The sequence below is a fragment of the Oncorhynchus mykiss genome, chromosome 14 (assembly GCF_013265735.2).
Source record: "Oncorhynchus mykiss isolate Arlee chromosome 14, USDA_OmykA_1.1, whole genome shotgun sequence".
Taxonomy (NCBI): domain Eukaryota; kingdom Metazoa; phylum Chordata; class Actinopteri; order Salmoniformes; family Salmonidae; genus Oncorhynchus; species Oncorhynchus mykiss.
Window position 1 is genome coordinate 19,638,628 of NC_048578.1, and position 16,793 is coordinate 19,655,420.

A 16,793-nucleotide genomic window follows, 5' to 3' on the forward strand; every position below is an offset into this window, starting at 1 on the left:
AGCCTTGAAGGACTTCCCACTGCGGTCCAACTCATACGAAACCATCTCAATTGGGTTGAGGTCGGTTGATTGTGGAGGCCAGGTCATCTGATCCATCCCTCTCCTTGGTCAAATAGCCTGGAGGTGTGTTTTGGGTCATTATCCTGTTGAAAAACAAAGTATAGTTCCACTAATCGCAAACCAGATGGGATGGAGTATTGCTTCAGAATGCTGTGGTAGCCATGCTGGTTAAGTGTGCCTTGAATTCTAAATAAATCACTGACAGTGTCACCAGCAAAGCACCCCAACAACATCACACCGCCTGCTCCATGCTTCACAGTGGGAACCACACACATTGAGATCATCTGTTCGCCTACTCTGCGTGTCACAAAGACACCGCGGTTAGAACCAAAAATCCCAAATTTTGACTCATCAGACCAAAGGACAGATTTCCACCAGGCTAATGTCCATTGCTCGTGACTAACCATCATGTCTTAAAGTAATGATGCACTGTCATTTCTCTTTGCTTATTTGAGCTGTTCTTGCGATAGTATGGACTTGGTCTTTTACCAAATAGGGCTATGTTCTGTATACCACCCCTACCTCGTCAGAACACAACGGATCAGCTCAAACGCATTAAGAAGGAAAGAAATTCCACAAATTAACTTTTAACAAGGAAAACCTGTTATTTGAAATGCATTCCAAGTGACTACCTCATGAAGCTGGTTGAGAGAATGCCAAGAGTGTGCAAAGCTGTCATCAAGACAAAGGGTAACTTCTTTGAAGAATCTAAAATCTAAAATATATTTAGATTTGTTTGACACATTTTTGGTTACTACATGATTCCATATGTGTTATTTCATAGTTTTGATGACTTCACTATTATTCTACAATGTAAAAAAAATTGTCAAAATAAAGAAAAACCCTTGAATGAGTAGGTGTGTCCAAACTTTTGACTGGTACTGTACATGCATTCACACACATTAATTAAAGCAGAGAAATTGGTAGAATTGTCTGTCACATCATCCCCTCTTTGACTTAGCATCATAGTGCGGATGCAGGAGAACATTCCAAATCCCATTACTCCCTGTCTCGCCCCTTGGGAGTCTGCTTCTATGTCACCGAGTCGCGTTCCGCTATGTCACGAAATGTCACCATTTGCATATCTGGGTGGCTTTTAGGACCACCCGTGGTGCTGGTGTCAAGTCAAGGACAGTCAGTTGTGCCCCGCTAACAAGAGCCACTGATATGTTGACAATTTTTGTTCTACGATGATGTTGTCTGTGTCAGATCGTAACTGTGGCCAAGTTGAGACTGGTCACCTTCTCAGTTGACGGCCCTCTTCTTTATTTTAATCAATAATATTAACGACAGGTAGTTTGTTGGTTTGTTAACTGTGAAGTTCAGCCTCGGGGACCTCATCAAACCCCCTACGACAGCCTGTCATTTTTTATCCCTTACATATGCTCTTGCAGGAAGCCAGTTCAAGTAAAGTCCCATATTTGTAACACTGTCATAAACCAATTGATTCATCTGAGGAAACGTGCCTCACACAATCCATCCCCTCTGAGTATCTCATACATAATACGAGCAGACCGAGATTTGTAAATTCTCATTATTCATGTCCACATCCTCCATCCCCACCATCCAGCTCTGCAGTTTTCCACCAGAATGACCCCACTCACAAAGTGCAGTTTGAGATGTCTGCGTGATAAATGAACCTCTTAAGTAGTCTGACACAATGCAGCTCATTTATAATGCACTATGCCCCATCAGCATCCACACTACAGAACCAAATACTGGAAATGGGCTTTGATCAATACCTCCCTTGTCGGGAAACCCTAAAACCACAGGGGAAGATAAAACTAAAGTTTTATTTTGCTGTTAAATAGGATCTGTCTAGGGCCATGTTTTCACCAGGATAAAAGTGCTCCAAAGTAGTCAAAGCAAACAAAGAGAATTCAATAACCCCTTTTCCCAACATTTGCTATTGCAGTTCAAACATATATCCTGGTCAAATCTGTGCAGACTGCACCCAGAAATGGGAAAATACATGTGGTGCAAACGCATTGCCAGGGCTGTGTTTTTGAGTGTCAAAAGGGGGCAATTCTCAAACGCTCCAGAGCTCTATAGGTGGTATCCCTTGACCCACATCCTGTATCCCACACTCCTTTACAGGCAGTCATCCCTTTTTAGTCCTGCTCCCTGGGTCATGATAGAGGGAGCGCACTGGATCAATACTAAAGCCAGCCCAAGAAGAGGACAGGAAGTAAAGGGAGAGTGGGTGGGTGTGGGACAGGCGTGAAGGTGCTTGACTAATGCCTGAACTCATTTCCAAAGAGGGGAATGCCCTTCAATTACTACCTCATCAGGGAGCTAGAGACCTTTGCCTAGGACAGGACATGAACAGACACCTAATTCGCCAGATGCCGGACAGGTCTCTCCTGCTGTAAAGGAATGGGGATGTATAGAGCTGAGAGACGTGATCACCACAACAAAGACAAGACAAATGTCTTTCTACTGGTTATGTAGACCTTTTATGTAATCATCTGTAGTTTTATTCATGACACCTGTGCATTCCGTTAAAACGTAGATATTAGGCATAAAATGAGTTGGATTCATCTGGATCCCTTGATTAATTACATATCTGTTGAATCAGGCCCCATGGGTGAGTAATGTGGCCTGTTCTGCATCGCAACATCATTGTAATAATTACATTGTTGTGGTTTGCTACACCAGCTGTGTGTGTCTTGGCAGACCGGAGCCACAGCTGAGCACACACACTCCCAGTGCAGTCAATGCTACCTGCTACATAGGCCACTTGAGCAGAACAGCAACACATGCCTTGAGGGTATAGTCTCTGAAGAGTACACTACACCTAATACAGTAACTTGCGTCATACGCCTCTGGTGTAGGAGTAACAGAAAAAAGTGCCTTCAGAAAATATTCACACCCCTTGACTTTTTCCACATTTTGTTGTGTTACAGCCTGAATTTGCCTGAATTTAAAATTGATTACATTTAGATTTTGTCAATGGCCTATACATAATACCCAATAATGTCAAAGTGGACTGTTTTTACAAATGGTTACAAATTAATTAAAAAATGAAAAGCTGAAATGTCATGAGTCAATAAGTATTCAACCCATAAGTTCAGGAGTAAAAGTGTGCTTAACTAGTCACATAATAAGTTGCATGGACTCGCTCTGTGTGCAATAATAATGTTTAACATGATTTTTGAATGACTACCTCCTCTCTGTAACCCACACATACAGTGCTGTGAGAAAGTATTTGCCTTTCAAATTTTCTCTACTTTTGCATATTTTTTATACTAAATGTTAACAGATCTTCAACCAAAACCTAATATTAGATAAAGGGAACATGAATGAACAAAATACAACAATTACATATTTATTATGCAACAGTTATGCTACACCCAATGCCCTTGTGTGAAAAAGTAATTGCCCCCTTACACTTATTAACTGGTTGTTCGTTCCACCTTTAGGTGTCACTGTGGAGGAATTTTGGCCCACTCTTCCATGTGGAACTACTTTAACTTAGCAACATTTGTGGGTTTTCAAGCGTCAATTGCTAGTTTCAAATCCTACCACAACATCTCAATTGGGATTAGGTCTGGATTTTGGCCATTTTCATGTAGTCGTGATTGTGTGTTTGGTATCATTGTCTTGCTGCATTGTCCAGCTGAGCTTCAGCTCATAGGCGGATGGCCTGATATTCTCCTGTAGAATTATCTGATACAGAGCAGAATTCATATACAGGTATTACCAGTGTCCAACAGGGATCTATTATTTGTCCACTTCTCTCTTATACATGGCTCCCACTAAGCAAAATCATCTTTGAATATTGTGCCAGCTTCCACACCTATGCAGATGACATAGTTTAAAATGTATTTAGTGCTTGATCATGTTTAGATTCTAAACCCCATTGATTAGCTGTATCAGAGTAAATGCTACAAATGTGAATGTTAGTTGATATAAAAAACTTTATGGTTTGTGAGCTAAAGAGATTTGCGATAAAACATCATACATTTCAGGTCCGGACCTTTGTTTCAATACTTTTCTTCTGGCCCAAAATGTGTGTGCTATGTGCATTGATAGCTGTTTGTGAGAGTGATATAGAAGGACACATTCAGTGTGTGTCGCTAAGTACAGTCATTTCTGTTGGCACCTACATGGGGGCTTGTGTGGGGACGCTCACTGATTATGCGAACACGCAGACAAACAAACCCACAGGTGTTTGATTCAACACCTACCCTAAATTACACTACCACCCACTGCCTTAGTGCAGCTCTCAGCTAGCCTTTATTTGTTTGGGAGGGATAATTTCCCAGGTTTGAAATTCCTCCCACAGAGTTTTGAGATTACCTGGCTGCAGTTCCATCCCCAGAGTTTTGAGATTACCTGGCTGCAGTTCCATCCCCAGAGTTTTGAGATTACCTGGCTGCAGTTCCTCCTCCAGAGTTTTGAGATTACCTGGCTGCAGTTCCTCCTCCAGAGTTTTGAGATTACGTGGCTGCTGTTCCTCCTCCAGAGTTTTGAGATTACCTGGCTGCAGTTCCTCCTCCAGAGTTTTGAGATTACCTGGCTGCAGTTCCATCCCCAGAGTTTTGAGATTACCTGGCTGCAGTTCCATCCCCAGAGTTTTGAGATTACCTGGCTGCAGTTCCTCCTCCAGAGTTTTGAGATTACCTGGCTGCAGTTCCTCCTCCAGAGTTTTGAGATTACGTGGCTGCTGTTCCTCCTCCAGAGTTTTGAGATTACCTGGCTGCAGTTCCTCCTCCAGAGCTTTGAGATTACCTGGCTGCAGTTCCATCCCCAGAGTTTTGAGATTACCTGGCTGCAGTTCCATCCCCAGAGTTTTGAGATTACCTGGCTGCAGTTCCATCCCCAGAGTTTTGAGATTACCTGGCTGCAGTTCCATCCCCAGAGTTTTGAGATTAACTGGCTGCAGTTCCTCCCCCAGAGTTTTGAGATTACCTGGCTGCAGTTCCATCCCCAGAGTTTTGAGATTACCTGGCTGCAGTTCCATCCCCAGAGTTTTGAGATTACCTGGCTGCAGTTCCTCCTCCAGAGTTTTGAGATTACCTGGCTGCAGTTCCATCCCCAGAGTTTTGAGATTACCTGGCTGCAGTTCCATCCCCAGAGTTTTGAGATTACCTGGCTGCAGTTCCTCCTCCAGAGTTTTGAGATTACCTGGCTGCAGTTCCTCCTCCAGAGTTTTGAGATTACGTGGCTGCTGTTCCTCCTCCAGAGTTTTGAGATTACCTGGCTGCAGTTCCTCCTCCAGAGCTTTGAGATTACCTGGCTGCAGTTCCATCCCCAGAGTTTTGAGATTACCTGGCTGCAGTTCCATCCCCAGAGTTTTGAGATTACCTGGCTGCAGTTCCATCCCCAGAGTTTTGAGATTACCTGGCTGCAGTTCCATCCCCAGAGTTTTGAGATTAACTGGCTGCAGTTCCTCCCCCAGAGTTTTGAGATTACCTGGCTGCAGTTCCATCCCCAGAGTTTTGAGATTACCTGGCTGCAGTTCCATCCCCAGAGTTTTGAGATTACCTGGCTGCAGTTCCTCCTCCAGAGTTTTGAGATTACGTGGCTGCTGTTCCTCCTCCAGAGTTTTGAGATTACCTGGCTGCAGTTCCTCCTCCAGAGTTTTGAGATTACCTGGCTGCAGTTCCTCCTCCAGAGTTTTGAGATTACCTGGCTGCAGTTCCTCCTCCAGAGTTTTGAGATTACGTGGCTGCTGTTCCTCCTCCAGAGTTTTGAGATTACCTGGCTGCAGTTCCTCCTCCAGAGCTTTGAGATTACCTGGCTGCAGTTCCATCCCCAGAGTTTTGAGATTACCTGGCTGCAGTTCCATCCCCAGAGTTTTGAGATTACCTGGCTGCAGTTCCATCCCCAGAGTTTTGAGATTACCTGGCTGCAGTTCCATCCCCAGAGTTTTGAGATTAACTGGCTGCAGTTCCTCCCCCAGAGTTTTGAGATTACCTGGCTGCAGTTCCATCCCCAGAGTTTTGAGATTACCTGACTGCAGTTCCATCCCCAGAGTTTTGAGATTACCTGGCTGCAGTTCCATCCCCAGAGTTTTGAGATTACCTGACTGCAGTTCCATCCCCAGAGTTTTGAGATTACCTGGCTGCAGTTCCATCCCCAGAGTTTTGAGATTACCTGGCTGCAGTTCCTCTCCCAGAGTTTTGAGATTACCTGGCTGCAGTTCCTCCCCCAGAGTTTTGAGATTACCTGGCTGCAGTTCCTCCTCCAGAGTTTTGAGATGACCTGGTTGCAGTTCCTCCTCCAGAGTTTTGAGATTACCTGGCTGCAGTTCCTCCTCCAGAGTTTTGAGATTACGTGGCTGCTGTTCCTCCTCCAGAGTTTTGAGATTACCTGGCTACAGTTCCTCCCCCAGAGTTTTGAGATTACCTGGCTGCAGTTCCATCCCCAGAGTTTTGAGATTACCTGACTGCAGTTCCATCCCCAGAGTTTTGAGATTACCTGGCTGCAGTTCCTCCCCCAGAGTTTTGAGATTACCCGGCTGCAGTTCCTCCCCCAGAGTTTTGAGATTACCTGGCTGCAGTTCCTCCTCCAGAGTTTTGAGATTACCTGGTTGCAGTTCCTCCTCCAGAGTTTTGAGATTACCTGGCTGCAGTTCCTCCTCCAGAGTTTTGAGATTACGTGGCTGCAGTTCCATCCCCAGAGTTTTGAGATTACCTGGCTGCAGTTCCTCCTCCAGAGTTTTGAGATTATGTGGCTGCTGTTCCTCCTCCAGAGTTTTGAGATTACCTGGCTGCAGTTCCTCCTCCAGAGTTTTGAGATTACGTGGCTGCAGTTCCATCCCCAGAGTTTTGAGATTACCTGGCTGCTGTTCCTCCTCCAGAGTTTTGGGTTCACCTGGCTGCAATATCCCTGTCTGAATATGGGATGAACTGTGGCTCTGTTCAGACCGACAAAGGCATTGAAATGACTCAGAGGAGCTTTCAGATGCTGCGATTGAATGTGTGTTTGTGCACATGTGTACTTGTGTGTGAAAGAGATCAAATGTGAAAGAGAGCGAGTATAAAAGGACAACGTGCAAACAGCTTGTACAGTTCTCTGTATTTCTGATTGTTTCAAATGAGAGACTGTGGGGAACCCTTTGAAGAGTGTGCAACTTGTTCTCCATCTCTGCCTTTCATTTGAATTGAAAGGCTGCCGTCGAAGGTCATATCCTGTACTTTCTACATGTGCTGGCATCTATCAGCCCTATCTAAATAGACAATGAGGTCAGGCTCTTTTCAGGGGTACTAAGGAGTCGATGTCAGGCTAATGCAACCGTAAGCATTGAGACAGACGAGATACAAGTTCTCAGGTTGAAAGGCTGATTGAAAGCATGTGCCTCAAGGCTAAGAGAGATGCATTAGGATTTGTCTGAGTCCAGGCCTCGGTTCAATAGCATTTGTTTTATATCAAATACTTTAGATGTGGAGGTTGAATGTACACGTGGTGTACTCAAATCTGTGCTTTAAAACGTGACCTATGACATGCAAACCTTCAATCCTGCAATGTCTCATGCCAAATGCCATTTGTTTTGTCAGGTACATTAGGCATTTGTTGTTTTGACTGCTGGTGATATCTGTTTTTCCATTCTTCTGATTGAAAGATAATCAATCTCTCTCTCTTCTCTCCCATCATCTCTCTTCACCCTCTCTCATCTCCATCTTTCCCTTTTCTCCTCCTCTCTCCAGGAGCTCAGTGGCGGTCGGCCATGGATGCTACTGCTTGGCCCTTTTGCGGTCCGTGCCGGCGGCGGCCTACGTGGTGTTGGTCACGGCCCTGCGCTACCACCTCTTCATCTGGAGCGTCTTCTCACCCAAGCTGCTGTATGAGTCCATGCACACACTGCTCACCACTGCAATTTGCCTCTTCTTCACCACCATGGAGCAGAGCCGCAGGCCCTAGGGAGCCCACGGCTCAGAGGGCTCTCAACTTTCAGGAAGGGGTTAAGGAGAAGGGCAAAGACTCATGGGTAATGGTGGTCCTGATACTGTCCTAGTTGATTCTGGATGCCCCACTCCTACACTCTGAAGGAGAAGGTGGGAATGTACTGTCCACTGCACTGGACTTCTAGGATTTCAGCATTCACTTGGGTGGCAGGTAGCCTAATGTTTAAGAGCGTTGGGCCAGTAACCGAAAGGTTGCTGGTTTGAATCACTGAGCAGACTAGGTGAAAAATCTGTCGATGTACCCTTCAGCAAGGCACTTAACCCTAATTGCTCCTGTAAGTGGCTCTGGATAAGAGTGTCTGCTAAATTAATACAAAAATGTTCAAATTCACCTTTTGGTACGCAATATCTTTTCTCAGATGGAACTTTGTCTCTTGTATGGACTAAAGCACAACTTTTTTAGTAAGATTTAGATATTTTAAGGTGGTGGGTTCTACTGAAGTCTGTTCAGGTATTTATTGAGCAGGGCTGAAAATGGGTAATGGAGTAAATTTTATAAATTATTTCATTTGAATGTGTCAAAGCACAATCTCTTGAAATTGGATTTGTATTCCTTCCTTTTGTTGTGTTATTGTTTGTTTTGTTTCTGTAGAGTAGTAAGTTCTTCTATTGACCCCCGGCTCTGTAGTGCTCTATCCCAGTAGAGTAGTAAGTTCTTCTATTGACCCCCAGCTCTGTAGTGCTCTATCCCAGTAGAGTAGTAAGTTCTTCTATTGACCCCCGGCTCTGTGGTGCTCTATCCCAGTAGAGTAGTAAGTTCTTCTATTGACCACCGGCTCTGTGGTGCTCTATCCCAGTAGAGTAGTAAGTTCTTCTATTGACCCCCAGCTCTGTGGTGCTCTATCCCAGTAGAGTAGTATGTTCTTCTATTGACCCCCAGCTCTGTAGTGCTCTATCCCAGTAGAGTAGTAAGTTCTTCTATTGACCACCGGCTCTGTAGTGCTCTATCCCAGTAGAGTAGTAAGTCCTTCTATTGACCACCGGCTCTGTAGTGCTCTATCCCAGTAGAGTAGTAAGTTCTTCTATTGACCACCGGCTCTGTAGTGCTCTATCCCAGTAGAGTAGTAAGTTCTTCTATTGACCCCCGGCTCTGTAGTGCTCTATCCCAGTAGAGTAGTAAGTTCTTCTATTGACCACCGGCTCTGTAGTGCTCTATCCCAGTAGAGTAGTAAGTTCTTCTATTGACCACCGGCTCTGTAGTGCTCTATCCCAGTAGAGTAGTAAGTTCTTCTATTGACCACCGGCTCTGTAGTGCTCTATCCCAGTAGAGTAGTAAGTTCTTCTATTGACCCCCGGCTCTGTAGTGCTCTATCCCAGTAGAGTAGTAAGTTCTTCTATTGACCCCCGGCTCTGTAGTGCTCTATCCCAGTAGAGTAGTAAGTTCTTCTATTGACCACCGGCTCTGTAGTGCTCTATCCCAGTAGAGTAGTAAGTTCTTCTATTGACCACCGGCTCTGTAGTGCTCTATCCCAGTAGAGTAGTAAGTTCTTCTATTGACCACCGACTCTGTAGTGCTCTATCCCAGTAGAGTAGTAAGTTCTTCTATTGACCCCCGGCTCTGTAGTGCTCTATCCCAGTAGAGTAGTAAGTTCTTCTATTGACCCCCGGCTCTGTAGTGCTCTATCCCAGTAGAGTAGTAAGTTCTTCTATTGACCACCGGCTCTGTAGTGCTCTATCCCAGTAGAGTAGTAAGTTCTTCTATTGACTACCGGCTCTGTAGTGCTCTATCCCAGTAGAGTAGTAAGTTCTTCTATTGACCACCGGCTCTGTAGTGCTCTATCCCAGTAGAGTAGTAAGTTCTTCTATTGACCACCGGCTCTGTAGTGCTCTATCCCAGTAGAGTAGTAAGTTCTTCTATTGACCCCCAGCTCTGTAGTGCTCTATCCCAGTAGAGTAGTAAGTTCTTCTATTGACCACCGGCTCTGTAGTGCTCTATCCCAGTAGAGTAGTAAGTTCTTCTATTGACCACCGGCTCTGTAGTGCTCTATCCCAGTAGAGTAGTAAGTTCTTCTATTGACCCCCAGCTCTGTAGTGCTCTATCCCAGTAGAGTAGTAAGTTCTTCTATTGACCACCGGCTCTGTAGTGCTCTATCCCAGTTGCATTATATTTCTAATAGTCCTCCATACACTTATATCAATTATATAGGTTATATAAATGATGCACTGTAGATGTGTTCCAAGCTGATAGCAAGCCATACTTCCCTCCCACTTCCTGCCATATGATACACAGGTCGTAAGCTGTTTATTTTAATTAAACATTTTTATTTAAACTTTATTCAACTATTTCATACCCTAAATTAATATGCATTATTTTAGTTGTGTGTGTGTGTGTGTGTGTGTGTGTGTGTGTGGATATATATATTATTGTATGTATAGATATATATGTGTGTATAGAGAGATATATATATATATATATATATATATATATATATATATATATTAATTAATATATGCAGTAAAAATAGTTTTAAAAAATCCCTGTCTTAGGTCAGTTAGGATCACCACTTTATTTTAAGAATGTGAAATGTCAGAATAATAGTAGAGAGAGTGATTTATTTCAGCTTTTATTTATTTCATCACATTCCCAGTGGGTCAGAAGTTTACATACACACTCATAGTATTTGGTAGCATTGCCTTTACATTTTTTAACTTGAGTCAAACGTTTCGTGTAACTTTCCACAAGCTTCTCACAATAAATTGGGTGAATTTTGGCCCATTCCTCCTGACAGAGCTGGTGTAACTGAGTCCGGTTTGTAGGCCTCCTTGCTCGCACACGCTTTTTCAGTTCTGCCTGCAACTTTTCTATAGGATTGAGGTCAGGGCTTTGTTATGGCCACTCCAATACCTTGACTTTGTTGTCCTTAAGCCGTTGTTGTCCTTAAGACTTCAACTGTATGTTTATGTCAAATGTTTTACTCTGGGAATATATAGAAATGCAGTGAAAGCTTTGTGAATACAGTGGATCATTACTAGTTGATTCACTTGGTGAATGTTGTTAATCTTAAAATAATTTGGATTCACCTGCTGTGTGGGGACAAAGCTTAATTCTTGGGTTACATTTTCCATATCTAAAAGCGGTTCATTTTTATAAATACATTTTTGTTTGAAGCCATATTTCACTTCTATTTCTGTATTGCTCATTTGATTTCTAATCTAAAAATGTGCTCCAATCCACAATTTGATGTCTTCCTACTTCTGCCAGACCTGTGAAATCTAATCATTGGCAATTGGGAGCCCTTGCCCTAACACGCTAATCAAATTAGAGTACAAAATGAACTAATAAATTGCTTACTTAAATTAAAGTTGTTTTCTTTCATGAAGATATCCCCAAGGAAAATGTCCCTGTGAATACTGAATGCAATTCCAATGTATAAAGCGGTTAGTTAATTTGACACAATCTGATTGGTTAACTTGAAGAACTTGAACAGAGATCCATATGCTTATAAAGGACTCTCCATGTCCAATAATAACATGTCTGGTAAATAAGCATATGAAGTTGCAGATTGCAGCATGTCACACAACTTTTAATATATGATATTAGATGTGATTGTTATGTATGTTTTACTCACCTTAATATAATAGTTAAGTTATTTTGTCTTATTTTTTTGGTCAAATGTGTTTTCCTTATGTTAGCTGTGACCACTGTGATGGGCTAAGCTGCTGTATGTCTTATTTATGGCTAAATGTACAGAGATGCAGCCTTGATTCTGTAGTGGATACAATATCTGCCATTCAGTCATGCATCTTGGTTGTGGAATCTCTTTAGATTGGGGAAAAATGGGGGGCTATTTTAGAATTTCTAGTTTAAGAAAAATGGGGGGCTATTTTAGAATTTCTAGTTTAAGAAAAATGGGGGGCTATTTTAGAATTTCTAGTTTAAGAGAAATGGGGGACTATTTTAGAATTTCTAGTTTAAGAAAAATCGGGGACTATTTTAGGCGATAATTACTAACATTTTGAGACAGCCAAGACCACTACAGCATTCTCTGCTTACTCATCCTCCCTCACCCAACAGGTTTTCAAAGAAGCTTTGTGCTAACATTTTCCCCTTATTTCTGTTAGGTGAACAATAAAAAAAATGTTTTTATCAATTGCACTGTTTAAGAGAACATCCTCAATAGGTTAAAGATTACATTATAAAACTATAAATTATAATAAAGTATAGATTATGTAGAATTTTAAATATTGAACTATAAACATTTACTTTTTCAACTTGCACAGTTGATACTGAAGCTCTGGCAACACGTACTCGTGAGATCTCATTAACAGTGGAATTCAATGAGGAGTGATGAACATTCAAGGATAATTTCCTCTACATTATGGCGCATCATTTTATCACTGGACGACATAGCATCACATAATTGGTCAGGTTATCAAAATTAACAATATTCCATTAATGTGCGTAATTAGTAAAATACATTTGAATCTATTTTTTTATTTGTATTATTATAAATATATATATATGTATATATATATTACATTTTCCTTTATTGTTAATTAATACATTTTTTACTTACCATTTTCGAAACCATTTGGCTGTTTTCTGGTGACAGTTGTGACTTCATTTCTACATGAAGTTTTTAAACGTTCTGATTTTAATCTCGTAAAAACTGTTTGATGGTAATCTGGATACTGTCAGACATTATTGCAGATATAAGTTGTGGAAGATCAAAGAACTGCAGAAGATGTATTTTTCAAATGTTATTATTACCCACATAATGCTCTCTATACTCCTCTGTAAACTGGTCATCTCTGTATACCCGTCGCAAGACCCACTGGTTGATGCTTATTTATAAACCCCTGTAAGGCCTCACACCCTCCTATCTGAGATATCTACTGCAGCCCTCATCCTGCACATACAACACCCGTTCTGCCAGTCACATTCTGTTAAAGGTCCCCAAAGCACACACATCCCTGGGTCGCTCCTCTTTTCAGTTCGCTGCAGCTAGCGACTGGAACTAGCTGCAACAAACACTCAAACTGGACAGTTTTATCTCAATCTCTTCATTCAAAGACTCAATCATGGACACTCTTACTGACAGTTGTGCCTGCTTTGTGTGATGTATTGTTGTCTCTACCTTCCTGCCCTTTGTGCTGTTGTCTGTGCCCAATTATGTTTGTACCATGTTTTGTGCTGCTCCCATGTTGTGTTGCTATCATGTTGTTGTTGTTATGTTGTGTTGCTACCATGCTGTGTTGTCATGTGTTGCTGCCTTGCTATGTTGTTGTCTTAGGCCTTTATGTAGCGTTGTGTCTCTGTTGTTGCGATGTGTGTTTTGTCTTATATTTATATTGTATTTATTTTAGATTTTTAATCCCAGGCCCCCGTCCCCACAGGAGTCCTTTTGGTAGGCCGTCATTGTAAACAAGAGTTTGTTCTTAACTGACTTGCCTAGTTAAATAAAGGTTAAATAAAAAAAACTATTTCCCCAGGGCACAACGACAGTTAAACAACTCAATATAAGCGACCCGTGGTGTCGTCTAGCCTTCTCTGCACACTGTGTACCTGCGTCCGTTCTTATTGCACATGGCTAAGCTCATCTTCCAGAGTAATCGTTCATCTCAAAATGAGAATGCTAATATTTTGATGAGAAATGTTTGCATTGTCGACCTTGGCGAAGACAAAAAAGTTGTAAAAGTTCAGCTCCTCGGCTGTGGATGTGTGGTAGAAATGGGGAGCGGGAGAAATAGATTTGCTTAAATGTTCTAATACACTCTTGAATTCTAAACCTGTACATGGTAGAATATGACACAACAGCTCCAGAGATTGTTTTCTGATGTGGATAACAAAGATTTCTCCATTTTGCTATTGTGTTACATTATTTTGTTTCAAGCCATGTGGGCAGAAGAGGTGAAGGAGAGAGGATGATCCCTTTCAAATAATAGGTAGTTTTTTTTACCTTTTAGGTTTAGTTCTGTATCACTTCATGTTTCATGTCACTCCCATCTTGCTATAGAAAAATATCTCCTAACCCCTCTTCAAATAGATTGCCATTCCTGAGCATGTCGTTTTTTGTGTAACTACTTGTGGATCAATGGTAGGTTGATATGACTACACACAGATAATACAGAATATACCTCTTCTGAACTCACTTTATGACCAAATCATAATAGAGCTCTTCTGAATCCAATTTCTGACCAAATCAGAATATCGCTCTTCTGAAACCACTTTATGACCAAATCAGAATATCGCTCTTCTGAAACCACTTTATGACCAAATCAGAATATCGCTCTTCTGAAACCACTTTATGACCAAATCAGAATATCGCTCTTCTGAAACCACTTTACGACCAAATCAGAATATTGCTCTTCTGAAGCCACTTATGACCGAATCAGAATATTGCTCTTCTGAAACCGCTTATGACCTAATCAGAATAGATCTTATCTGAAACTGCTTATGACCAAATCAGAATAGAGCTCTTCTGAAACTGCTGATGACCAAATCAGAATAGAGCTCTTCTGAAACTGCTTATGAACAAATCAGAATAGAGCTCTTCTGAAACTGCTTATGAACAAATCAGAATAGAGCTCCACTTTATGACCATATCAGAGTAGAGCTCTTCTGAAACTGCTTATGACCAAATCAGAATAGAGCTCTTCTGAAACTGCTTATGAACAAATCAGAATAGAGCTCTTCTGAAACTGCTTATGAACAAATCAGAATAGAGCTCCACTTTATGACCATATCAGAGTAGAGCTCTTCTGAAACTGCTTATGAACAAATCAGAATAGAGCTCCACTTTATGACCATATCAGAGTAGAGCTCTTCTGAAACCACTTATGACCAAATCAGAATATTGGTCTTCTGAAATCACTTTGACAAAGATGAACACAGGTCAGACCATGATGTTAAGCAACAGTTGGACTGAAAAGCAACATTCCCGAGAGTGTGTGGCTAATTTAATTGTGGCTTGTACAGCCAAGTGAATGTTTCATTGAGTTTGTGTTTATGGCAAAGGAATCATAGCATAACTGGGCCGAAATTTAGGGTGGTGCACTGCCCAAAAGACTAAGCCCAGAGAGGTGTGATTTGAGTTAAAGCTGGCAATGAAGTTAAACTGATGACATTAACACTGAGCCGCCTTCTTCTCCTGTCTTCTATGGTGGTTCAACACCTCCCACTTGAGACCGAGAACAATCCCCCTTCAACCCTCCCACACAACAGGCAGAGCAAAATACTGGACATATTTCCCTTCGAGAGTGAAAGCAATACAGCAGCGGTCATCCCATTTCTTTCTAATAGTTCACACATTTCTGCAACGCTGATAATGGGAACCCTCAGGTGTGCCATATCTCCCTCAAGAGTGTCCTTCAGAAGTTCAGTAAACATTCCCTACCTGTCCTTTTTTCCATGCCTGAAAAAAAAGTTTGAGGAAGAAAAAAAGTATGAAACTAAGAAAAATGAGATGGGTACAGAACAAGTCATGAATATGCAGGACAAAAGGCCTGAGGGATTACACGTTACCTAAGGTTTATTTTCTGTCTCTTTCCCTCGCTCTCACCGATGAGGTTTGCTCCTGTCTGCATCTTAATTGAGATAGGGGGATGGAGAAAGAAGGGGGGGCTAGAGAGAAAGGGAGGAAGAGGACTGGTTTAGATTTCTGCCTCAATGCAGTGCTTGGATGTCCACAGCCCTGAAGTCTTTCAGGCCTTGTTTACTCTGGCATCAGAGAGTCTATGAATCAGGCTTTTTAGATCTAATATTTCCAAATGACTAAACACATTTTCAAGTAATTGGCGAATGGAGTGTGAGTTTTTGTACACTACCACAAAGATTTTCAGCCAATGTATTAAAGATATTACATTCATACAGCCAACAATTCACAGCCCAATCTTGTCATTTAGCCAATGCAGGAGAATATTGCTTGCTGGCTCATTTAGCCTTGCTGACTCACTCATTCATGCTTACACACCTGTTTTTTTATTATTCAAAAAGACACTAATTTCAGCATATGGAGAATGACAGATTTTTTTTTTAACCCTGGTATTAAGCCTATAAGCTAGATTCCCTGAAAGGTCCATGCTGATTATCAGTTCAATCGTCCAGACACTAAAAGGTTGTCGATATTGTTATTACATTTTTTAATTTATGATGGAAAAAATATTTTATTTTAATTGTTTAATTTGTGATTCACTGTATTTGTAGGTTTCTGGTTCATGTCAAATTTTTTGATTAGCCACACCACTGGAACTAGTCACATGGGATAAAGTCATTTACACCTCTGAGGGTTTCACCTAACACTTTCTATTGAAGCACGTTGTCCTATGAATATTCAACAAATAGGAGCATGATGGTGTGAATTGAATTGAACACACATGAGAATGTAGGCTATTGACATTGTAATGCTCCGAAGAGGATCCTGAGAGAAGTCCATATCACAGAGAACACACACTACTCCATATTTATTTGAACAGTGACGCTAAAACGTTTAATTTTGGATTTGAAATAAAAATGTTTTGAGGCGACAGTACAGAATGCCACCTTTTATTTGAGGGTATTTTCATACATATCTGTTTTACCAGTTAGAAATATTAAATTAAAGCACTTGATGCATCTAGTCCCCCTCATTTCAAGGTGTCATAAGTATTGGGACAAATTCACTTACAGTGTATGAAAGTAGTCAAAGGTTTAGTATTTAGTCCCATATTCCTAGCACGCAATGACTACATTTAGCTTGTGACTCTGCAAACGTGTATGCATTTACAGTTTGTTTTGGTTGTGTTTCGGTTTTTTCCCAATAGGAACTGAATGGTGAGTTATGTATTGTGTCATTTTGGAGTCACTTTTATTGTAAATCCGAATAGAATATGTTTCTAAAC

General features: G+C 41.5%; 1 protein-coding gene across 1 annotated transcript in view; it reads left to right on the forward strand.

Moving 5' to 3' along the window:
• LOC110488955 (GPI ethanolamine phosphate transferase 2) overlaps positions 1 to 10,248 on the forward strand; it is a 119,558-nt gene extending 109,310 nt beyond the window's left edge. Inside the window, exon 14 of the mRNA XM_021561447.2 lies at positions 7,716 to 10,248. Coding sequence (XP_021417122.2) covers positions 7,716 to 7,929 — 214 coding nt within the window. The 3' untranslated portion in view covers positions 7,930 to 10,248. The remainder of the gene's footprint in view (positions 1 to 7,715) is intronic.
• Positions 10,249 to 16,793: the final 6,545 nt, after the last annotated feature.